The 22385-nt window shown below is 37.7% G+C and overlaps 2 protein-coding genes across 3 annotated transcripts in view; both read right to left on the bottom strand.

The window, feature by feature from the left end:
* LOC103466032 (tetraspanin-5) overlaps positions 1-6945 on the bottom strand; it is a 10188-nt gene extending 3243 nt beyond the window's left edge. Inside the window, exons 1-6 of the mRNA XM_008411329.2 lie at positions 6519-6945; positions 3811-3861; positions 2779-2925; positions 2516-2686; positions 2257-2382; positions 638-685 (exon numbers count right to left, since the gene is read on the bottom strand). Coding sequence (XP_008409551.1) covers positions 638-685; positions 2257-2382; positions 2516-2686; positions 2779-2925; positions 3811-3861; positions 6519-6602 — 627 coding nt within the window. The 5' untranslated portion in view covers positions 6603-6945. The remainder of the gene's footprint in view (positions 1-637; positions 686-2256; positions 2383-2515; positions 2687-2778; positions 2926-3810; positions 3862-6518) is intronic.
* Positions 6946-8238: 1293 nt separating this feature from the next.
* On the bottom strand, positions 8239-20699 carry acer2 (alkaline ceramidase 2). 2 transcript variants are annotated; one of them, XM_008411306.2, is made up of 7 exons: positions 20221-20699; positions 19808-19922; positions 17320-17461; positions 16567-16704; positions 10836-10973; positions 10031-10208; positions 8239-8648 (listed from the first exon to the last, which is right to left on the bottom strand). In XM_008411306.2, the coding sequence occupies exons 1-7, from the start codon at positions 20332-20334 to the stop codon at positions 8628-8630; spliced, it is 846 nt and encodes a 281-aa protein (XP_008409528.1). In that variant the 5' UTR covers positions 20335-20699; the 3' UTR covers positions 8239-8627. The 2 variants fall into 2 exon arrangements, with proteins under 2 accessions (XP_008409528.1, XP_008409536.1); XM_008411314.2 differs by having other exon boundaries at positions 8239-10208; positions 20221-20696.
* Positions 20700-22385: the final 1686 nt, after the last annotated feature.

Raw genomic sequence — 22385 nt, 5'->3', positions numbered from 1 at the left:
CGGGCGGCTCAATTTGCATTGCATCGCATTGCTGCCGTGTGAGTAATACCACACACCGCCCTGAGTACTGATGGAGAGCCAGCTGCTTCGTTCTGAAGATGGAGGAGTTTGGAAGCGAAATGAAAGAGGATTATTGTGACCAGGGTGGAGCTGCCGATGAGCTCACCCAGCCTGGGGCCAAAGAACCGAGAGCCGTTCACACTCTGCCCTTTACATGCTCATTGCCACAATAGCTTTCTGGAAGAAGATCTCACTGTAGTTTCTACAGTTAAGAATTATAAGGTTGGAGGATTTAGATTTAAAATACATTTTCATTTGATCAAGAAGGTCTGATAGGGAATGAGAGAGAGGCGGTCCCCAAAGATAATGAAACCAGTAAAAAGCGTTTTAAAAAGTAATTACCTTTTTTATTTTTAGACTTTTATACTCCTTCAAATAATTAGTGAAAAACATCTTTTTTGGCATTAGAGCAATGGAACCGTTCCTGTAATAGCGAACCGTGCCTCCACCTGATGGATGATGAGTTTTAGCTCCCTCCGCCTTTTGTTTTTACCAGACTCACTCCCAAACTATAATATTACAGCCATGGACAACTTGGACTCGCCTGTATAGTTCAGAGTTTGTGTTTACAACTCACCGACTTTGCACGGATGTCATATCCACACTGAGTGTTAATGACGTCCTCCTGTGAAATAAAGGAAATGGTTTACAGCTTAATTGAATTAATCATAGAACTGCAATTTGAATGGAAATAGAGAAAACAAAATGATTTTGGGAAAATGCATCTGTTTAAATAATTATTCTTATGAAATTTGGATTTATTATTATATAAAAAAGTGAGTAAATTCAGGTAGGTGAAAAAAACACAAAAACAAGAAGTGTAAAAATCCCTCTTTTCTATATTGGTTATCATTAAGATGTCCTGCACTTATTTAGGCTGTTGTTAAAAGGATATCGTTTGTGCTCCAATTTAAAGCTTTGATTTTTTTTAAATATAGAGAAACTTTAAAATCTTAAATTTACTTGCATATTTCTCTCCTTACAGCTGATATGGATAAAAACTATTTACGTTTTTCAGATGTTTCTAACGGTTTCAAACCAGTAAAATCCAAGCTTTTAAACTCTAAAAATATAAATGACGCAAACTACAGGTTATTCACAAAAAAAAAACATGACTTGGCCATAGGCATGTAACTTTAAATAGCTCATGGTATTAAAATGTCAATTTGAGACTATCCACTTAGAGGTAAAAAGCAATAACAATTAGAACATAACTTATTAAATCAGACTTTAACATCTCAACTCAAATGTTGAATCATGTTTAGAATTATGTTTTATTGGGAAAGAAAGAAAGAAAACTATTTTTGATTTATATTTTTCCAAGAAATTTCTGTCAGTATTTTGACAGAAATTTCTGTCAAAACTTCTGTTCTGCCTTATAGCAATAGCGCAGGACTGTAACTTTAAGGTGTATTTTTTTGGGTCCAATACAGTTGTTACCACAATAAGAGTTATTCAGTGATCTGCAATTTTCCACATTGCTGCTAGATGTCACTGCATCCTTCAAACTCAATTTCTTAACGATTTAACAACTTTTTTTTCCAGTGGAGCTAAAACTGTGATGGTAAGAAAAGGGTTACTACAGATCATGTACCACCACAGTATTATCAAAACCATTAGAACAAGCAAAGCTCATTTTAGCACAATATGACAGAAATATTAATCAAAACACACATTTCAAATGTATAAATTATATCACTAAGAATGACCGAGTCTAGCCATCAGTCCGAGTATCACTCCAGGAAACTTATTGATGAATATATCCATGCTTTTTCTAAAGCACCGCCTTGTCGGGACAGCAAGTTCTTTCATTAAAAAGAGTGCTTTGCTGCAATATTTTGCTGTCAAGGCTGTGCTTACTGAGCAGCTGTAGGAGAGTTTTTCTGTCCAAATGAAAACAAACTAAAAAAAAAAAAAAAATCCTTGGAAAAGGTCTCCTCCCTTCTTCTCTCAGACTTTCCTGTATGCTGAGTCTGAGGGAAATAAACATTGACGCTTTAACTTCCTTTTGGAAGATCGCCATCACAGCTGACACTGTCAGGCAGCTTTCTGTCATCTGGAAAACTTTTACAACATGGTCTCCACTCCTGACTATGTTTCCTACTTCATCTAAACCCATAAGAGAAAAACCAACATACTGTGCTCATTGCTATGTGTTACTAACGAGACTAAGGAATGCATATAAAAAATACATACAGCTGGATCTTTGGTGCAACAGGAAAAGGGCACTCCACATTTCTCACGACTCGGGTTGGAATCGGTGCAGTTGAAGTAAATGTTCAAATTCCAGTCATCGGCTCCAAAGGCTCCACAGCACTCCCACTGCAAGGTCAGAGAGACGTAAACAAAGCTTGAGATGAATGTCAAAAAGTCCCACATCGCTGATCAACACAGGGTCAAGTAGTATCCGGGAAAAATCAGAGAAGGGATTGGAAAAAAAAAAGCTAGCGCTCACATATTCCTGTGTGAAGTCAATCAGGTTTTGAAGATCAATGTCATCCCTGTAAGCTCGAATGTTGTTGTTAATGAAAAAGTTGAGCTGATTCTTTATCCAGTCCTTGAAAACGAAGGCCAAAACTCCTGCGGTCAGCTCCAGAAAGAAGATGATACCCAGGAACACTGAGAACTAAAATACAAAAACAGTCACCTTTTCAAGATCAAGATAAGCGGAAAGTAAAAGTGGAACGAAATCTCCGAACAAGCCTGGAGGCAACATACAAACTTGAGAAGAAAGGAGTTCTCCCGGAGCGCTCCAATGCAGCCAGCGAAACCGAGGATGAACATCACTCCCCCGACCACGAGAAAGAGCCACACCGGGTCGAAACCCCCCAGGTCAGTGATGGATGAGATGTTGGAGAGAACACCCTGGGGAGGAAGCACAACTTCATAAGCATCAGTGATTCACTTTTAGCTGTAATTTTAGTCTGTTAGAAGGCAACACTTTCGCCCAAACATGTAGCATGTAACTCCCACTGACGCAGAGGATCATGATCCTGAAAGAGGAGATTATAGTAACAATATCTTGAAGGTTATGTGAAACAGTTTCACAAAAAAAAAATCATTTAGTCTAATATAATTGCAAACTTACTATCAGATAAATTATCTACTTAGAGATAAGCAATATTAAGTGTCTTTAACAAACAGGAAACAAACCCAGCAAAGACGGTTTTGTTGTCCTTCTGTTAACAAAGGTTTTAGCTGACTACTCCAAAGGAATCAAGTTTTTTTGGATTTAAAATACAATTTGTGTTTGTCAGCATACGATATTTTTGGTGTTTTTCATAGATCCAGACGAGAAGGCAGAATTGTCACAGCCTGTAAGAAACAAAGTACCCACTGATTCAGCCCAACATCGGACCTTTGCTAACGTAAAGGGGCAAATTCCTTCACGTGACAACAACGCGTTCTTTATGGACAAGTATTAACGGTACATTCATAAATGTTCTTCACATAAAGTGTGGAAACGGCTGAGCGCTCAGAGTCCCACTGTAACATTAGTACAGAACAATGAATCAGTCTGCGAAATGAATCAGATCAGATCCTCTCATTGTTCGTCAGGATGTCTCGCAGGAAAACACGACATTCCTTCCTCATTCAGTAAGGCCACTTTCACATTCCACCCAGACATCCGGATACAAGTGAGAAATTAAAGAAAAACAATCTGCTGATTCTTTGCAGATGTTGCCGGGTGTGAAGACTTGTATGATTAGCTACTGCCACTGCTGCCTCCTAAATATGTAACACACCCACCTTTTCGCTCCAAGCCCACAAGCCGATGCCAAGGAAGGCTATTCCTAGGAACTGAAAGAGAGGGGAGAATGGAGGGGTTACTTAGTATTGACTACAACATGTAGACATCACACAGGAGCACACGGAAAGAGAACCCAGACAGACTTTTTCTGGCTCTGGTCCACAGCTAAACATTTCCCAATCCCAGTCTGCAGAATCAGCAGGAAGCTCCCACATCAGGAAGCATCTTTAAACTGCTTTATGACGGGGTGATTTAGGAAAACTTCCTGCCTAAGGTGCAGAAATTCAAGGATTTGAAAGCTGGGATCAGAGAATTTTTGACATGATTTGGTGTATTAAGATGTATCTCATGGTAATGCCATAGCATATTATCACATTCATGGCATTAAATTTTAACACTGAATGGTAAAATATTGTCTACTAAAATAGCGGTGGTGTCCCTCATGAACCTGTTGCCCCTTTTACCTGATTTCTGTTAAGGGGAAGAATGGATGGGTGGATTATTTTGAATAACTTTAAGAAGTATTATGATTATTTATTGTTGAGGGCGATGGCGGCTGCCTGCTGATGGCGGTCATTTCTGTCATTCTGCCCAATGGAAACTGTGGCTACAATGCAGCTGTTGCCCCCATTTGTGTGTGAATGTGTGTGAATGGGTTAATTGTCTGAAAGTGCTTTGGAGTCCTCTGACTTTATAAAGTGCTGTAGAAATGCAGGCCGTTTACCATATGTGGAGTTAATCACTAACAAGCTCCTTTGTTTACACTGTGTCTGGTTTTATGTTATCCAAGAGAGCCTAAATATACAATTCCAGACGTTGTTATCAACATATCAAGCCAACATTAATTATCGAGGTTTTAAGGGTTTTTATAGGCTTGTACATGATTTTTGTCTAGGCTCAAGAACATGGATGTTGATGATAACTGCGTGGCATCTTGACCAGGTCTCCTCAAAAAAAGAGATGCTAGTCGGAAGTGACTCTTTGTTTAAACTACGTTTAAATTTTCTATCTAAACTACTCCGTCCCAGGGCTTTATCCAGCTGCTATGTATCTTTTTTCTGAACATAAAGTTCTCCATATTTCTCCATAGTTCAAACATATTTTTACAAGTCTGTATTCAAAAGAATTGCAGCACTGTCCAACGTCGTATCTGAAATGAAGGTGGACCAATCAAAAGGCTGATACAGACTTTCGATTTTCTTTTAGGTGTGACCTGGCTACTGATTTCTTCAGATAGCAATTTATTATTGCATCAATTAAGCATTTTTGAATTTGATTGAAAAAGATATAAAAGAGCAAAACCAAGGAGGAATACCCAGATGGTGGAGCATTATAAAATTAGCAGCAGATTCCCAGAGCATCAATTTAATGAAGAGCTTACTCTAGATTCATAAATCCATCTCAAAATAAGGTAATTAGTGAATAATTTTAGTGGATTTATTTCTCTTGGAGAGGGTTTTGTGATTAAATGTAAAGTCTGCTGGACTCTTTTTGATCAATGTGTGAATTTAGGTCAGCGAATGCTCTGGAAAAAGAAACAGGCCAGATCTGCCTTAGCTAAAGGTTAAGATAGGTCAAACAGTAAAAATATAGATATGATTTGCATTGAGCTGCATTTTCTTGACTTATTTCTATCACAAAAAAATGGCATCACTGTTCTCTGTGAGCTTTAGTATCTCAGCCACTAAAACTATAAATCAGGTGCCAGACCTGATCACATGGTGCATAATACATAAAACATGGCAATATTGCACAGACAGATATTGCAACGCCTTCTGTGAATTGTTGCAGTTGTAGTCAGAACGACTACGCCCTTTAACATACAACCAAAATCACAATGCAAATGTTTACGTCTAAGCACACATGGTACGTTAGAATGGCCTACTCAAAGTCCAGACCTTAATTCAGTTGAGAATCTGTGGTTTATAAAACCTGTGAAACTGTTCACAGAGATTGCATCCTCTGTGACTGAGCTTGAGCTGTTTTGCAAAAAAGATTGGTAAAAAAATAAATCTAATCAGCAGATGTGCAAACTGTAGCTGGTAGAAATATCCCTCACAGATCTGCAGTTGTAACAGCTGCAATAGGTAATCTCTTGGGCAAAAGACAAATGCAGGCCATATTTTTTATCTTTAAGACAGCACACACTCAACAAATTCATATTTATGAAATAATTAGAGACAGTAAATACACCTGGAAACTGTTATATTTAAGTTTTTAGGTAAGCTTTGTACATAGGCACTCGTTTGATAGAACCAAATGTTTCATCTAAAGGGGAGATATTGTCATTTTGAACCCAGTTCTTATCCATCTTGTCAGTAAATGCCCTTTCTGATCAACACATCCCAATAAAGCCTGTATTATTTCAAACCCAACACCACTGAGTAAGGTGATGTTTGACCACGGAGGCCGGACGGCAAAGTGTTGCATGATGCGTTTGTTGTCCTTCGTGGGAGCTCCACGCTGCTGCACAGCACGACCAGAGACGTTGACAGGTCTGAGCGCACTTTTCTCTGAACAAACATTATCATCGCGGCCGCAATCAAACAAAAGCGAAGGCGTGCTGATAGGTGACAAAGGGAACAAGTGCGCGCGAGAGAAAAAAAAACCCTATTCTATCCAACAGCTCGTCAACACAACAACGCTGAGAGCCGCGAGAGACACAGTGCATTAGAGAGGAGGTCTGGGCAGCAAACAGGGGACTCACCCAGAATATGATGTTGAATCCGAAAATGAAATACTTGATGCAGCAGCTCACTTCCTGAGCTTTGAAATGCTTCCCTGACATCATCTGGACGGCTTCGGTTTCAGAGTCTCGTCCGCAACGCTGGAAGGATTCGCATCGACGCTTCTCTGATGTTTGACAACAACCTGGTGGCTTGGGTGGAAACACCCTTTAATGATTTTAATGGCTCCAAATTTCAGCGGCTCATTGGAAGCATCATTCTGCGTCTCCGCGGAGAAAAGGCGCAGATGGAGCTGCGGAGGGCGGTCGGTCAGTCTGTCGAGGGTCCAAACATACCCACTCAGGACACACAAAGAGGACAGCTTGAGTGAGTCCACTGTGAGAGCCTGGTTAGAGATGGTGGTCCCCCAGCTGACCCGTAGTTCAGACCAAAGACATAGCGGTTGTCATCTGAGGGGCATTTCTGAGAACCAATCAGATTGTGTTGGTGCTTTAGAGGGCGGGACTTCCTTTTGGGCCCACGGTCTAATCATAAATACGTATTCATATCTATGAATATTGTTCCCAAATGTCTTATTTTTGTTACATTTTGTTAATTTACTTGAACAACATAATAATAATAATAATAATAATCACCAACATCACATAGCTATCTTTTGTCACACTTAAAAAATTTCAAATTATCAAACCATAATTGTATAATAGTAATTATTGTAGTAATAATAATAATAATCATTATTATTATTTTATTATTATTATTGTTGTTATTACTACTAATGATGACTATTATTATTACAGATAATACGTTATCTGCATCACCAGTAATTATATTAATATATATAATTGTATCATTGTTAATAATTTAATAATTAATTAGTAATTATTAGTAATAATTACTCATAATAATAATAGTTATTAAATTATTAATAATTATTATTAGTAATAAAATAGTCATAATAATAGTGACTATTATTGTTATTGTTTATGTTAATACAAATATAACTTGGGCTATTACTTCAAGCTGTAACGTTATTTTTAACAAAGACGGATTGTAATTTTAAACTGAAAATCATATGACTCAAAGTAAATCTGGGAGGTTTTTTTTTTTTTAATAAAGTGGATCTGTGCTTTTTCTTTGACAGGAATACGGAATTTAGGTTCTTTATTCCATCTGAGCTCATCGTTTTCTCATTCTCGTTTGCTCATCGGTAAGCAACTTATTATTGTACCGTAATAGAAAGCAGATTCATTAAAACCGTTACAGTGCAGGTTGTAAGAATCCTGAGGCTTTAATGATTCACTGAATTTATATCGATAATAAGCGGATTGTAAGAGTTTCGAACACGTAGCAACGCCGCCGTCTAGTGGCCGCTTCTGTTATCTGCATCTCCGTTAAGCCATTAATCTCTTATTGAAATGATAAATTAAATGTGAGTTTTGGATAGTTATTTTTACAAACCCCACCCCTCGCAGTCCTTAGTCCTTCCAGAACTGTAGAAGTCAAGATCAAGCTGAGAACGAGAACCCAATGTAGAACCTTCAGGTACACCAAAATTATTTGCCACCGTTTCAGAAACATTTAACTGTCGTAAGCAGAGAATAGAGTTGTTAACCTGACTTACAAATGTGTCAAAAGGCTCGTCTCAATTATACTAAAATAAGGCACAATGTAACTTATTTACATTTACCATAACATTCAAACTTTCTGAGTCAGCAGTTGGACAATAAACACAACAGTAGCCATGTTCAAAATTTGCTTTGTTTATTACAGAAAATATCAAAACTCTAATCTGCTACAAATGTTTGTGTACAAAACAGGATAATTTATGAAAATAAATATGTCTGTGCAACTTATCTGTATTAAGAATGCAAGTGGAGAAACACTGAAATTCATACAGATTTGAGACAATAACAATCCTTACTTATCGTCAGGCATCACACTGCAGAAAGCATCATTTAAAGCCCTGCTTTCTTTACACTGGCTGCTTAATGTGATGCCAATTCGCTTCTCATGGCATGAGTGTTTTCACTTTCACTGCAGGACTCAATGAACTCATCACTTTCAGCCACCTGTATTATTCAACGTGTTGTGCATTACACTGCAGGTGCTATCGGTATCTCTTCACGTCGTCAATCCTCCCTAAGGTTTCTCTAAAAAACAAGTTTAGCAGAACAAAAAGCAGAAACACTGTAAAATGGAAATAGAAACAACAAATAGCTTAACAACAAATTATTTTCAGAAAAAATATTGTCTCAGAATCTATTTTGTCGGGTTTTTGAAAATTGAAACCCTTCATTGAACCTTTTATGATTGCACAACTTATTTTGACATCTTTAGTTGCTCAAAATCTTTGCATGCACTTCGAGCGGAAAAGTCAAACAGTGTGAGGCTTTGACACGTCAAACAAATATTTGAGAAGGAAAAACGTAAACAGTTCTTATCCTTTGGGATTGGCATTTCATTAGAAACATCAAAAATACATCCCTCTATTTCATACATTGGCATTTTTTTTCAATAATGACTTCTACGTAGTTTTGGTATAATGGAGGGGAAAAAAATTGCAGTTCCTCTCTACAGATGTGTCTCACAAGTGCCAAAACAAACTTACAGAAACAATGCACATTCACTTGCAATTACTATTCCATTTTCTATATCTTAGTATCTTGGCTGAAATGTCTTTGCACCATTTTATATAACCTTAGCCTTTTATATAAACCTGGTTAACTCTAAAATACTAACTTTACAAGACTAATTTTTGAGGAAAATAGTTTTATCAACCATGTTCTGATATCAAAATCTAACTATTTCTGTTTCTTGACAATATACTGTGTTCACCACAATTAAAGGTACCAACTTCTATAAGAATTAAGGAAACATGTGTTCTTTGGAAAATAACTGAGTATTGCATTGATATTTTGCAAAATATATCAAAATTACTACTATCAGGGTAGCATGCTTGAAGAAAGGAACACATCTAAAGGCTAAAAAGAGGCCTAAGGCTTGGTGTGAATTGTGTTCTTGTTAGGAACCAGCTTATAATTTCAGAGTCTTCTGTGACTGGCTTGGTTTTGTAATAGTTACATGTGGTGAAATTACTGTTACTAAACCTGGCACCAACGGGTTGCTATAGTAATAATTATTGAGGCAGCATAACGCTTAATACTGAGGTCTTCCAACATTTAGAAAATCTACAGATAGATAACTGCAACACTATCACTCGTCTCATGCAAAGCCTGAGTGTAGGTGTAGAACACAATAAAGGTTTGTAGGCTTTGATATGTTATTTAAGGAGATACCCTGCAGCATATTTCACAAACTAATGACATCAAAGTTGCATAAATCCCTGCTCTGTCAGGATTCAAAGAGGACTGCAGAGCAGGAAAAAGTTTATACTTTTTGAACAAGTGCATCATATCTACCAGTCAAATCAAAAAGAACACGATGCGGGGTAACACGACTCGCAGACGGACTGCCGTATCATGCTGGTGTTAAAACTGTAGAGCTGAGAACTTCTAAGGCCACCTTAAGTCACCTTGATGGACGATTTCTTGTGGACGCAGAGTAGCGAAACATACGGCACGCCGATGAAGGCCCACTTCTCGTTGGGCCAGAACATGATGACCGGGCCTTGCTCCGGCGCCTCGGTCGCCACGTGGAAGTAGGCGAAGCAGACGCAGCCTAAATAGGAGGCCAGACAGATGAGGATGTGCCTGAGGGAGCAGGAGCAGTATCAGTAAGGCAATGCTACGTTCAACAATGCATTTTTCTTTACAGTCTAACATTCTGACATTCTTAAAGAACCTTGAAAAGGCAACCAGGTCAATGTGATAAACTACTGCAAGACTGAACTGAAAGGAAAATCCTAGACGGCTTTAAACGTTTCCTTTTCGTTTATTTGTTTTACAAGTCGAAATCCGAAATGTCTTGTGTATTGATACTCCAAAATAAAATCCACTGCAAAATAAATTGCCTGTGGTATGTTTGTATGAGTTTTGAATAGAAGCGTATCGACAAACTGACTTTTTCTTCTTTGTATAACAACTCGAGCTTAGATTGGATGAAGACCATCCGTCACCACAAATTCTCAATTGAATTTGAGTCTCGACTTTGATGAGGCCATTCTGACACATTAACATGGTTTGATCTAAACTGTTGTTCATCCGAATTTTTAGCTACTTGCATCTTTTCATCAAAAAGGCAACCCCCAGAGAACCACCAGGTTTTACAATTGGGATGGTGTGTTCAGGGTGATGTGCGATTAGTCTTTAAATTTTTGATTAACTTTGATTTTCCAGATAATAAACAGCATGCATTCTCCGACTTGACTCTGAGCTCACCAAGCACAGTGTAAGTAGGGAAAGTTGACCGACGACCACATTTCGCAGAATATCCTGTCGCTGATCCAGCAGAGCAGAGCCAGCGCCCACCAGATCCCGGAAATCAGCCCGAGCTTGAACACACGCGAGTTTTCGCACCTGCAATGAGAGTGAGATGAGAAATGTGTGCGACGCTGAACACACACGCAAGGTATGTTTCAGTCTCAGAGAATAAAAGCTTGTGCAAAACTTGTCCGAGAAAACCTGCAGATCTAAAATAAAATGGCTAAAAATAACGTCAATGGGCAGCAATGGCCCAGTGAGTCGCTTCAGAATTAAAACAGATACTTTTTCATACAACTACAGAGCAAGTCGTTTTTCCATTGCAGTTTAACAATTACATCTAATGCAACAGTTATCAGAGTCTGTCATTCTAAGTGTTGATAACTATTTTTGATTTAATATCTAACAAATCTAAAAATGGTTTATCTGCCTGAAAAATTAAGTTATGCATTTTGTAAAAAATCTAGAGTTTTGGGTGAACTCACTTTCCATAAACCTTTCCATTTTGCTTCAACTGTTATAGAAATAAGTAATAAGTAAGAAATAAGTACATGGGCCAGTACATGGTGGGTTGTGTTGTGTGTGTGTGTGTTTTTTTTTTTTTTGCTTGAGGTTATATTTAAATTACTCTTACAGACCATATTATTCACGTATTAAAACCATAGAGGTGCACTCTGGTATGACTGTGACTTCATAGTGAAGAAATATTCCACTGTGTCTCTAATAAGAAGGTTCTTTTTCTTAAATAGTCCCTGATGTTGCCACATGTGGGTGTTTAAGAGGGAAAGTTGTATGTAATCCCCACGTAAATAAACATCGCCTGACCTACAAAAACGTGCTAATCCAGAGTGCCACTGATAAGCTATTCTTAGCGATGTCCTCCTTAGAAATACTTGTGACACTGAGGCAGAGACGTGCAGGCCTGACTGTGACAGAGCTGTTCTGATGACGCAGCAGTGTGCTGGCAGAGACAATGTTTCAGCTTCTCTTCTGATGGAGTCGCACTGTTTCACTGGTGCCTTATTTGGTGCCATTGTTTCAAGGAGTGAGGTGTCAAACAGCACTTGAAATGTGGTTTTAGTTTTTAACCTTTGTTCACACCGAGGCTTATTGTGCACACTGACATAATTGTAGCGCCAGCTGTGAGTTTGGTGGAGCAGACCACAAGTTTTATTGTTCTGGTTGAGAGTTTATGTCCATGTTTTGTGTATGTGGTGCTGGGGATGTTCTCTAAGGGTTTACGGGTCCTTGTTTACCCAAAGCATTGTCCCATTTTCAGCACACGATGCCTCTTGTTCTTAGTGCAAGAGGGAGGATCAGCTCCTCTGAATCTGAAGCCATAGTTCTCAACCAGAAATCACTCACTATGTATTTCTGGTCAAGTTTCTTGTGCAAATACCTTAGTGCGCTTTAAAAATGCCAAAGCTAACTTATAAGTAACTTTTCAGCAAGACATAGTAGCCTGTTTTAGTAAATAATTCCTCATTATTGATAAAAATTTACTGGCAGAATATCTCACTTATAGGATGGGAAAATTTATTGTAATAAGTTAAATAATCTGCCAGTAGAAGTAGTACTTTAAAAAAATCAATATTAAGGAATTGTTTATTTAAAGAGAGAGTATTACATAAAATCAACTTTTTTCATCATCATATAATGTTATTCCCTCTTCATAAACATACTTGGAGTGTTGCCTTAATACTTTTATACATGTTTGAGAAATCTTTTAATTTGCTATGGCAACTATTCAACTGTCCAAAACACCTGGTTGGACCAAGTGCCACCTTCAAGGCAAAGCTCCTCCTTGAAGCTGCAGTTTCTGAGCTAATTCTCAGTGTAACGCTCATAGAAACATTGTTTAAGGGTTAATAGAGAAGCGATGTTGTGATAATTTCCTGAAGGCAGAGTTTCTTTCAGAAAGAGTAGGAGTTTTTAAAGAGACAGAGGCCCAATTTCAAGATATTAAAATCAAGAAGTAAAATTGCTTTTATATCATTTAAATAAGTGATATTTGATATTTATAGCATTTTTATAACAACTAAAGGTAACAAAGTTACTTGATTATGTTATAAAATGACCCTATTTGCTTTGAAAAGCAAATGTTTACAGTCACTGGTCCATCGGTCCCATTCCTGACTAATGGTCATCATGAATTGATCGTGACTGATAAAAAAGATCCTGGATTCAAGCTGGAATGAAAAGGATCTTTGTAGTGGGAAAGGAGCACCATCGCCTGGGACGGAGTTTGAAGAAGAGCTGCTACTCCTCCGCTTTGAAAGGAGTCAGCTGAGGTGGTTCGGGCATAAAATGTGGCAAAAAGAAAAATCTAAATTACTTGACTCTTTCTGCCTACATTTTTATGAAGGGAAGAAAGTCAGCTGGTCGGCCTTGCTGGTAAAGTATCTCTATGTTATGTAACCGTTTCAAGGAAACAGGAAAGGGGCAACAGTGTCTCATTAGCAACAGGAACTACGAGAATAAAAAGGGAAAAAGCCATTAAACCATCATTATCGCTCAGATATATACCAAATGTTTGTATTCCCATAGAAGAAAATTCTAACTGTTCTTAAAGCATTGTGCCACTTGGCCTCTATAAGTTAATGTACAGATTGCCCTCGGTTGGCAAACACCTCTTCCTGCCTACGAAAACTATCAGCAGGCTGCAGGATATCTGCTGTCCTCTCATGTTGCAGGAGAAACGAAGATAAGAAAAAAACGACGAACAAGGAGTCCCGTTTGGAGGGAGCACCGCTGAATGTGCTGAAGAATTTGAGAAAGAAAAAACCTTATTTAGTGCAACTCCTTGGAGTTGTTTACCTAGTGGAAATATGTGCTATTAATGATGCTATAAATTGCATATTTGATGTCAAGAGCCTGACTGAAGCTATGTGAAGAACTTAGTTTGAGTGCTCTGATTGCAAACACTCAAAAACTATTCTTGTAACTCAAAGTCAGCAGAATTTAGGAGACGGAAAGAGAAAAAGCAGAAATACCTGACCTGTTTTTATTGCTCTCCCATCTAAAGTTACAACTTAAAGTTACTATCTAAAATACAACTTTCTTTACAGAACCTTTTGGAATGTTTAAAGAAAAACAAAAGGTTAATATTGAAAATAGCAAATGACAACTGATTCAACTGATGTAGAATCTGTGGAGCCTGTTTCTTTTTCAAAAGTACTGTTAATCTTGGTAGAGTGTGGCATCTTAAACTCTGTGAAATACCTGTAATTTTACCTTTAAAAATCTAATGGATTCTGCTAGTGGACTGAATATGAGAGATGATATAGAAACATCATTAGAGAGGCTGTTGAAGATCTCTTCAACCTTATGAAATGTTATAGAAGACTAAGTGCTGTCTTACTGGCAACAGGGAGGGGGAGTCATACAAAGTATTCAATGCGAAGGTAGCAATTAGTGTACCAGAAATGATTTTGTTTCAAAATAGTTTTCCTAGTGGCTGTCATGCAGAGTAATCAGACAGGAAATGGGCAGTGAGAGAAAGAAAAAAATGCAGCAAAGGTCTCAAGGCTGGAAACTGAACCCCTGATGGCCTTCACAAATGGCACGCCCACTGCAGTTTAAATAATGCACAAAAAAAAACAAAAAAAACTTCCTATCATGATATATTTTCCCTTCTTGAAAAATGTAGACATACTAAAAGTTGGATTTGTCTATAGTTTTACATTTTAATGTAATATATTTTTTGTTATTTAGATTTTTTTTTAGTGTGCGATTACACGATTGCAATAAAACATGTTTATCTTCAGGCTTTTTCATCATCCCTTCACTTCTCTGATAGTGACAACACATTTTATGACAAAGCTCTGACTAGAATTTCTGCTTTTACACTTTCCGCTTAAATAAGCGTTACATTGTCTGTCTGAGACACCGAGCACTTTGGGTTTTTTTTTGTGCAGCTGGAACTCCGTCAAAGGGGGGCCAAGAGTCACAGTGTAGAAAAGTCAAACAACAACCAAAACAGTATGTTCTTTCAAAGGACAGGAGTCCATCAGTCATGGCTACAGGAACTCTGTCTGGTCTTGCAAAATAACAAGAGGCTTCAACTGATGACTGGTGCTGCAGCAATGTCAAGAATTAACCAGAAATGAAACAATAGGTGACCTAATGTTTCAGGACTGATGCTTGTAAGTAAGTGTTGAGGGGAAAAAGCACAACATGCAGATACTGAGACAGAGGAAATGCCTCGAGGCTCTCACACAGGCTCTCCCTTTGACGCAAACAAGGAGTTTGTTGGAAATGTGTTTTCAGGGACATATGATCGTAAAAATAATCTATTAGTCGGGATAAGAAAACGTGCCTTCAACATTAAAATTGCAAGAGATTGAAGATCAAGTGTTATTGTGCTGTATGTAGTCTGTGAAGCCATTAGGGTTTTCTTGCTGATCTGACCTCATGTTATTGCTAAATACAGCACTGTGCCGTAGTGATGAGTCCTTCATGTTTCATTCCTAGACCTAAGAAGTCTTGATTAATGGTTGTTCTGGGTTTCAGGAGGTTTCACTCCTTCTCTTTAGGATTTTTTTCACTCATTTTCAGTCCAGCATTTGTCTACTTTTGAAGGAATTTTTTGTTTGTTTTAGCCATTTAACTTTTGATCTATTAAGGCATAAAGAAACTCCTAAACCCAAGGAGTGTTGTGCTTTCTTCCACACTCACCTATTCACCCACCTATTGTTATTTTATCCTAATGTATTTCCATTGTGCGCCATTAACCATTTGTATGCATTTACTTAGCCACTGCATATAAATAAATTATAAAAATGCTCAAATCTTGAGACTAATCTAAGTGTAATTTTAAAAAAAATTTCATAAGCTTTTAAATCCCACATTATTTCCAAAGTTTAATTGCTGTTCAATGTTGCTCTTATAGAATAATACAGAATATGACCCATGATTAAAACAAAACAAAAAAATGTAACAATTCATGTTTTGTTGTTTAATGAAAAAATTTTTTGTTTGACAAAATAATTCAACCTTAATAGAATTTTGACTTGGAGGTATTTTTACCTATTATGCATGGATGTCCACTTATGGCAAATAGAATGTTGATGTTTATGTCTGATCACAATACAGTTTGTTTTGATTACCTCTTAATTCTAGTTAATTCCCAAAATTAACGTGGGATATTTACAATTTGGAATATTTCCTGTGGAATATGTCTGGAAGTCACATGATCACATATACTTAAAGGAAACAATGAGCAAATGATAGACAAATTCCTGAACATTGTTAGCTTCCATTCTGCTTAAATACTGATCCAATAGGGACAGCGATACCAAAACAGTGAATGATTTATGACAAGAACAAAGGACTTCAACTAAAAATCTTGGGCAATAGATTTAGGAATAACGGGAACAACTCAAAAAATATTTTGCAGCTTGAATTTGAATGACAAATTCCTAAACCTACGCAGGCATAGCATGACTCACAAGCGCAGAGAAACAATGGACCGGACACAAAAACAAGTTAGAGTTGGAAATGAGTCAGCGATAGAAATGGCACAAACAAAGCCGATCATTTTCATTGAGATGTTATGTAGCATTTATTGCTCATGCAAATTTTACTCTCGTTTCTGACCGACTCATGCGGAGCAGAAGGTTCACGTTTTGTTGTGTGATGTTGTGTGATGTCGTGTAATGTACGGCGGGATCAGATAATCTCTACTCACCTTTTAAGCTCAGTGATAAGCAGTACTGTGCAGGGGATGCCCAGAGTCATGAGCGACAGCGAGTTGACCACAGGTTTAACAAAGGCCAGTCCGGTGGTGATCCCAGACAGGATGCCGATGACCACTTTAAACCTTAAACTACACAAAGAAGCAAAACAGCAACAATATGAAACAATCTTTGGATGGCAACCTGACCAAACTGTTTATCCACTTGTAGTTTGTGTTGATAATGCGTTGCTGTATGTTAGACCTGCATGAACAAAATAATTTGACTTGTACTAAGCAAATCCAGGTCGTTTACTCTAGCTGTGTTATATTAAATTAGACCTTTTTACTGTAGTTCTACTTTGTGCTTTGCTGTTGTTTCATTTTCTCTCCATGTGATTCTAGCCAACTTTTGTTCTTTTTTACCTGTTTCAGGAAAAGAAAGACCACTAGAATCAAATAATTCACATGAGGAGGAAAGGTTAAGCGACAGCCTGCAGCAGGAGAGCAGCCATCAAGTCTCTGTGACAATACAAGAAGTGCAGACATGTGATGCTGCTTTTACTGGTGTCAGCTATCTTGGATGTGCCTATATTTAGATGTAATGAGTCATAACAGTAGATGCATCAGAAGAGAAGCCAATGACCCACAGTAAACTCCACTTTTGTCTCTTAAAAAAAGATAAATAAATAAACCAATTAGCCTTTTCCGTACACCTCAAACCGCGTTTCTGCTTCCTAGTGGTTTCATTTGGAATGATCGACATACCGACTTCTCCTGAACATCTGTGGCAGGTATCTCTTGGGAAACCACATGGCGATGGCGCACATGAGCACCCAAAGAATGGCCAGCTCATCCAGCATTTGGCCGAGGAAGCTGAGTGTGGCATGGAAATACGTTGATCCGATGCCTGTGAGAAAGAAAGTCGCAAAGATAAATAAATGTGAACAATAACTGAAGAACATTTCTGTTTTAAAACAACTTCTGTTGTTGTTGGAACTAAACAGTGAGTGGAAAGTTCAATGCATGAAACGACCAAAACTGGTAAGTTACAAAATCACAAATGAGTGGTGTGACCAGAATCTACTAGAGATTTTATTACGGCCACATTATCTGCTTATCCACCAACTTGTCAAAACAATTAGGTCATTTTATGAATCACTAAAACCTGAAATATTGACCTCAGACAACCTATGGAACAGCTGCCGCATACTAATTTTATTTTACATTGTAAGATTAATTATGAATCCCAATTGAAAATTATTTTGTAACTTTGAGTTTTTTTGCATATATTATGCATTTATAAAAGCCTTTTATGCTTATTTTAACACCATTAAGTCGTCATCAACCAATAAAATATTCTTAATGGAACAGTCACAACATAGCTGTAATGCTACCCCCATAGGATTCTTTTCTTATTATCTAGTCTTGTACAACGATTCTACTAATTTATGGGTTAAAGATTAAAGAAATGGTTTTAAAAGATTCAATTTTTAAAACATTGTCATCAATCTGCCCCTGTGGTTTAAAGTCCTTGTAATAAGATACTAGAGAAAGTTCCAGAATGACTGAGTAATGCCCCGACTCCCCTTCCCCACCTGTTGCTGCACACTGATTGTCAGCTGAATGAACACTCCTTAAGGTTTTATGTAGTATAAAAATATACATACCACATATGTATTGTCAAGAAGATTTTAATCAAACAACATGACTTCATTTAATATTTTCCATCTGAAGAGTTAATTATTTTACAACTTGGATTACACTGTATAAGCTAATATTGTTGAGACTCATTATGTAATGTAGTAAAATTAGTTCTACCTATAACAACATTGAAATTTAAGGTTAGTGCCCTAAAATTCTAATAATACTATACACTGAAATAAAAAAGTGAGTAAAAAAACTTAAATTCTGCTTATTAGTCTATGAATCAGCCCCGTTTCTGAAAAATGGAACCAAACACCTGGTCTCTTCTTTTCCCTTTAGCTATAAGGCAAGTTGTTTACAAATGAGCTGAAAAATGGAGTCTCTAAAACACTATAAATTATACAAAGTGGCTCTAATAAACTGCAGAGGGCTAAAAATAATGTAGTTGGAAGTATAAACATTTACAAATGTTTCATAAATTGTACATCTTGTTCTGAAAAGGAAATTAATATGTTTTTTTTTTTTTAAGCAAATACTGTTAAAATGCACGTCTGATTTATAGATCACAGCAGTGAATGGAGCCGTTGTGTGTGAATGGAGACCGGGTGCCAGCGCTGTTTGAAAACATGCAGGTTGCATAGTCAGCAAAGATAGCCAGAACCACCCACCACCACCACCAAGTCCTCCACCCAGCCCTCCCCTCACCGGTTCCTGAGAGGTGACCTCAGTCCGTGAGAGAAAAAAAAATCCCATGGAAACACTGAGCAGACTTCGTTAATCATGTAGCAGTAATCGCATCTAAAGTGGAAAACGAGCACAATCACTTTTCCTTTTGTCTTCATCCGTGTCAGTAGGTAACAGGACCTCAGACCAGCGGACAAAGATCAGCATGTTCATCAGGTGTTTTTATACATTTGCGCTGAACTCTGATCTTAATTGTTCATTTTCAAAAATGAACAATTATATCATGCCCCCAATTATTTAGCCGGTAGCTTTATTAATTAAAAATATACATGAACACCAGAGTGGGTGAAAGTTCATTAAGGAGGTCAAGTTTATTATTAGAATGCTAAATTTCCGAGAAACATACTGTCCATGCAGGCATTTCCAATTGTAATACTGCAATTCAGTATTTTGTGCAGCTTACATTTTTAAATAATTGGATTTGAGAAGATTATCTAGAGAAACACACACACCCCATCGGAACCAAACATAAAAGTATGAGTAACACGGCATAGTTTGCAGCACAGTTACATTATCGAGGCTTCCCTGCGTTTACAAAATGGGTTTTGAGTAACAAAGAAGACAAAACGAATCAAGGAGCAGATTGTGGAAATGCCCCCACCCTTAGATGTGGGTTCTGATCTCAACTCGTATCCTACCAGTCTGAGATTATATCAAGCAGATTAAGCAGATAACTTTTCATATTCCAAAAGAATATGGAACCTGTACACAGAGAATAAGCTGCTTTTTTCACCTGTGGTTTCTGTTTGCACCCACAAAWAAAAAATATTTGCTAATTAAAAAAAAAAAAAAAAAAAAAAARCACTGAAGCTGGGTGTCTGGGCTGCTCATCCTCACTATGAAGTAGAGGAAGTCATCAACTTACCGACCACCACCAGCAGGATCCAGATGAGGTAGATCCCGCTGTTGAAATGCTGGGCATATTCACGGAACAAGAACATCAATATGGGAGGCAAAACAAAGAACAAGACGTTGCTGATCTGAAATGAAATAACAAAACAACACTTTGAGGAAACAGCGTCGTGGCATCAAAACAACATGTTGCCCCACTGGGTCCGGCAGAGCGGCTAAACTGGAGAGGAAAACATTTGAAGCAGATTAACTTTTGGAAAGTCTCTTCAACTCATAGGAGCCGTTATTGTTGGTAATACGGCGGTGTGTTGATGAAGTGTTAGAAGGCAGTTCATGACAGAGCGAAACGAAAGCAGAGCAACCCCAACTGTAAACAAAACGGCATTATCCAAAACACCGCTTACTCGACAGAGACTTCATACCGACCGTGTTGTAAAATTCAGCGATGCTGGGGTAAATGAGGTAATTTCCTTCACACCAGTCGACATCGGAGCTTCCAGCCTGCAACTGGTCCCAGAAAATCGGGTTAACGTTGCTCATGTCTGGACTAGTCCTGTCGAGTGGACAGCAACGTTGTTCAGTCTGTGATCCTCCAACAGATTAGAGCAAAACAAAACAACAGCAGAGGGAAAGTCGGAGGTATGAGCCAGCTCGGCGGCTACACGGCTAGCAGTTTAAAGTCTGGATCCTGAGTCGGACTGTGGACAAGTGTTGATGTAGGGACTCGCTCCTGTGCTGCATTTTCACTCAGTTCTTCCTTCCACAAAGCCTCTTCTCTGCTCTTCGTGACGGTCTGCCCCGTCCTCTGACAGCTGCTCACTCTGGCCTCAAAGAGTGTTCATGCTGTGCAAGAGGACTCACTCCGCCCAGCTTCCTTCTTCGGTAAAACCGGAAGTGTTTGGTGATGGGGTTTTTTTTAATACTCATGATTAAACGACAACAACAAAAAAAATCCTACAAAAGTATATGGTTTATTTAGTGAGTTGCTATCGTAATGACTTATCATTTATAATCACTTATATAATGTAATTAATAAATTCAAACTTCCACAAGTGGGTTGCTAGTCAATGTTTCTAACAATTGTGACACTGATCAGTTTTTCATGTTTATGTAAAATAGCTTGTAAATTACGAAAGACGATTAGAGCCACTAGAAAAAAAAAGTCACAAATTTTTATATCCTCTTTCAATGGCCGTAATCCTCAGCAATATTCTCCCTCTTTCTCTCTCTCTCTCTGTGTGTGTGTGTGTGTGTGTGTGTGTGTGTGTGTGTAAGTGCACAAAAACTTATGGTTAATGTCTGATGCAATTGGGTTGAAAATGGGATTTCTTAACTTCGATGAAGTCAAGAAGAGCCCTAGCTTCACCTGCCAAATGCATCTTTCACAGCGGATTAAGGGAAAATTAGCCTAAAATTAAATGAAGTTTTTTTCAGAAGCATGTTTTCTGATTACTGGTTCAATACAAACACATGCGAAGATTTCCGAGTTAGAAGCTCTCGTTCCATTAATTTTCCACAGGTAAATCTGTAAATGTAACCATCAAAAGCCAAATAACAAACTCATATGGTATTTTAAAACTCAAAATGCACATTTCACTTCGCGCTGACTCAGTCAGTCCCACAGTAACCTGGTTCAGAAAACCTCACCTGCACACAGAGACCCCACCTTCAGGAATAAAAATGGAAAAAAGACTAATCTTAAGAGTTTTCGGTTCCCAGACGAAACATAGGCTAAAACAAAAACCAATAAGTGAAGACTGATTTATACTGACCTACATTTGTTATGGGGAATTGGATTTCTCACATTCTGATATATATTTTTATGTTTTTCTTGTTTATAGTCACAGAAATTCAAGGTCTTTGTGTATATGCAAGAATTTTTGTCTTTTGCTACTATTGTCTTAAAATAAAGCTACAACCAAGAAATAAATTTTGTGCATAAGTTAGAAAACCTATGCACAAAGCAACAGTTTATCTCTTTTATTCCAAATGTAGCATTGTTCAATGTGCTGTCCTTGATTAAATACATTTGAACTGAACTTAACCCCATTCTGTGTCCACATTGGAAATAAGTCACGCATGCGAAAAGCTGCTTTTCGTCAGATTTTTTTTACCATAGCACGGATAGATAGCGCTGATCCCATTCGAGAGCTAATGGTGAAAGTCTGAGCCCTTTCGTGCATTTCACATTCCTTTTTAAACATTTGCAACCATTTTAAGTTCTGTAGGCCAGTGTTTTTCAACCATTTTTGAGTCAAGGTACACTGTTTTAATTGAAAAAATCCCGAGGCACACCACTAACTAAAAATGGAAATAAAGATACTCTGTAGCCGCCTATATATAGTCATTCTTATCAAAGTCTCTTGAATAGGAATCAAATAAACACAAAAATGTATTATCACATTTTACATTTCTTATTTCAAATTGCACTTAACATATCCACTTCAAAAATACACCTCAACAGCCACAGCAATGTGGTGTTAAATTTAAAGAACAAAATGTCACTATCTGTATATTTTACCCACCTGGTGTGAAACCTGAGCATGTTTGGATGAAAACAGCTGATTTACTGGCAGAAATTGAAGAAAGAC

Source organism: Poecilia reticulata, linkage group LG1, assembly GCF_000633615.1.
Source record: "Poecilia reticulata strain Guanapo linkage group LG1, Guppy_female_1.0+MT, whole genome shotgun sequence".
Lineage (NCBI taxonomy): Eukaryota > Metazoa > Chordata > Actinopteri > Cyprinodontiformes > Poeciliidae > Poecilia > Poecilia reticulata.
The sequence above is the reverse complement of the archived record's forward strand: the minus strand, read 5'-3'. Positions and strand labels throughout refer to the sequence as shown.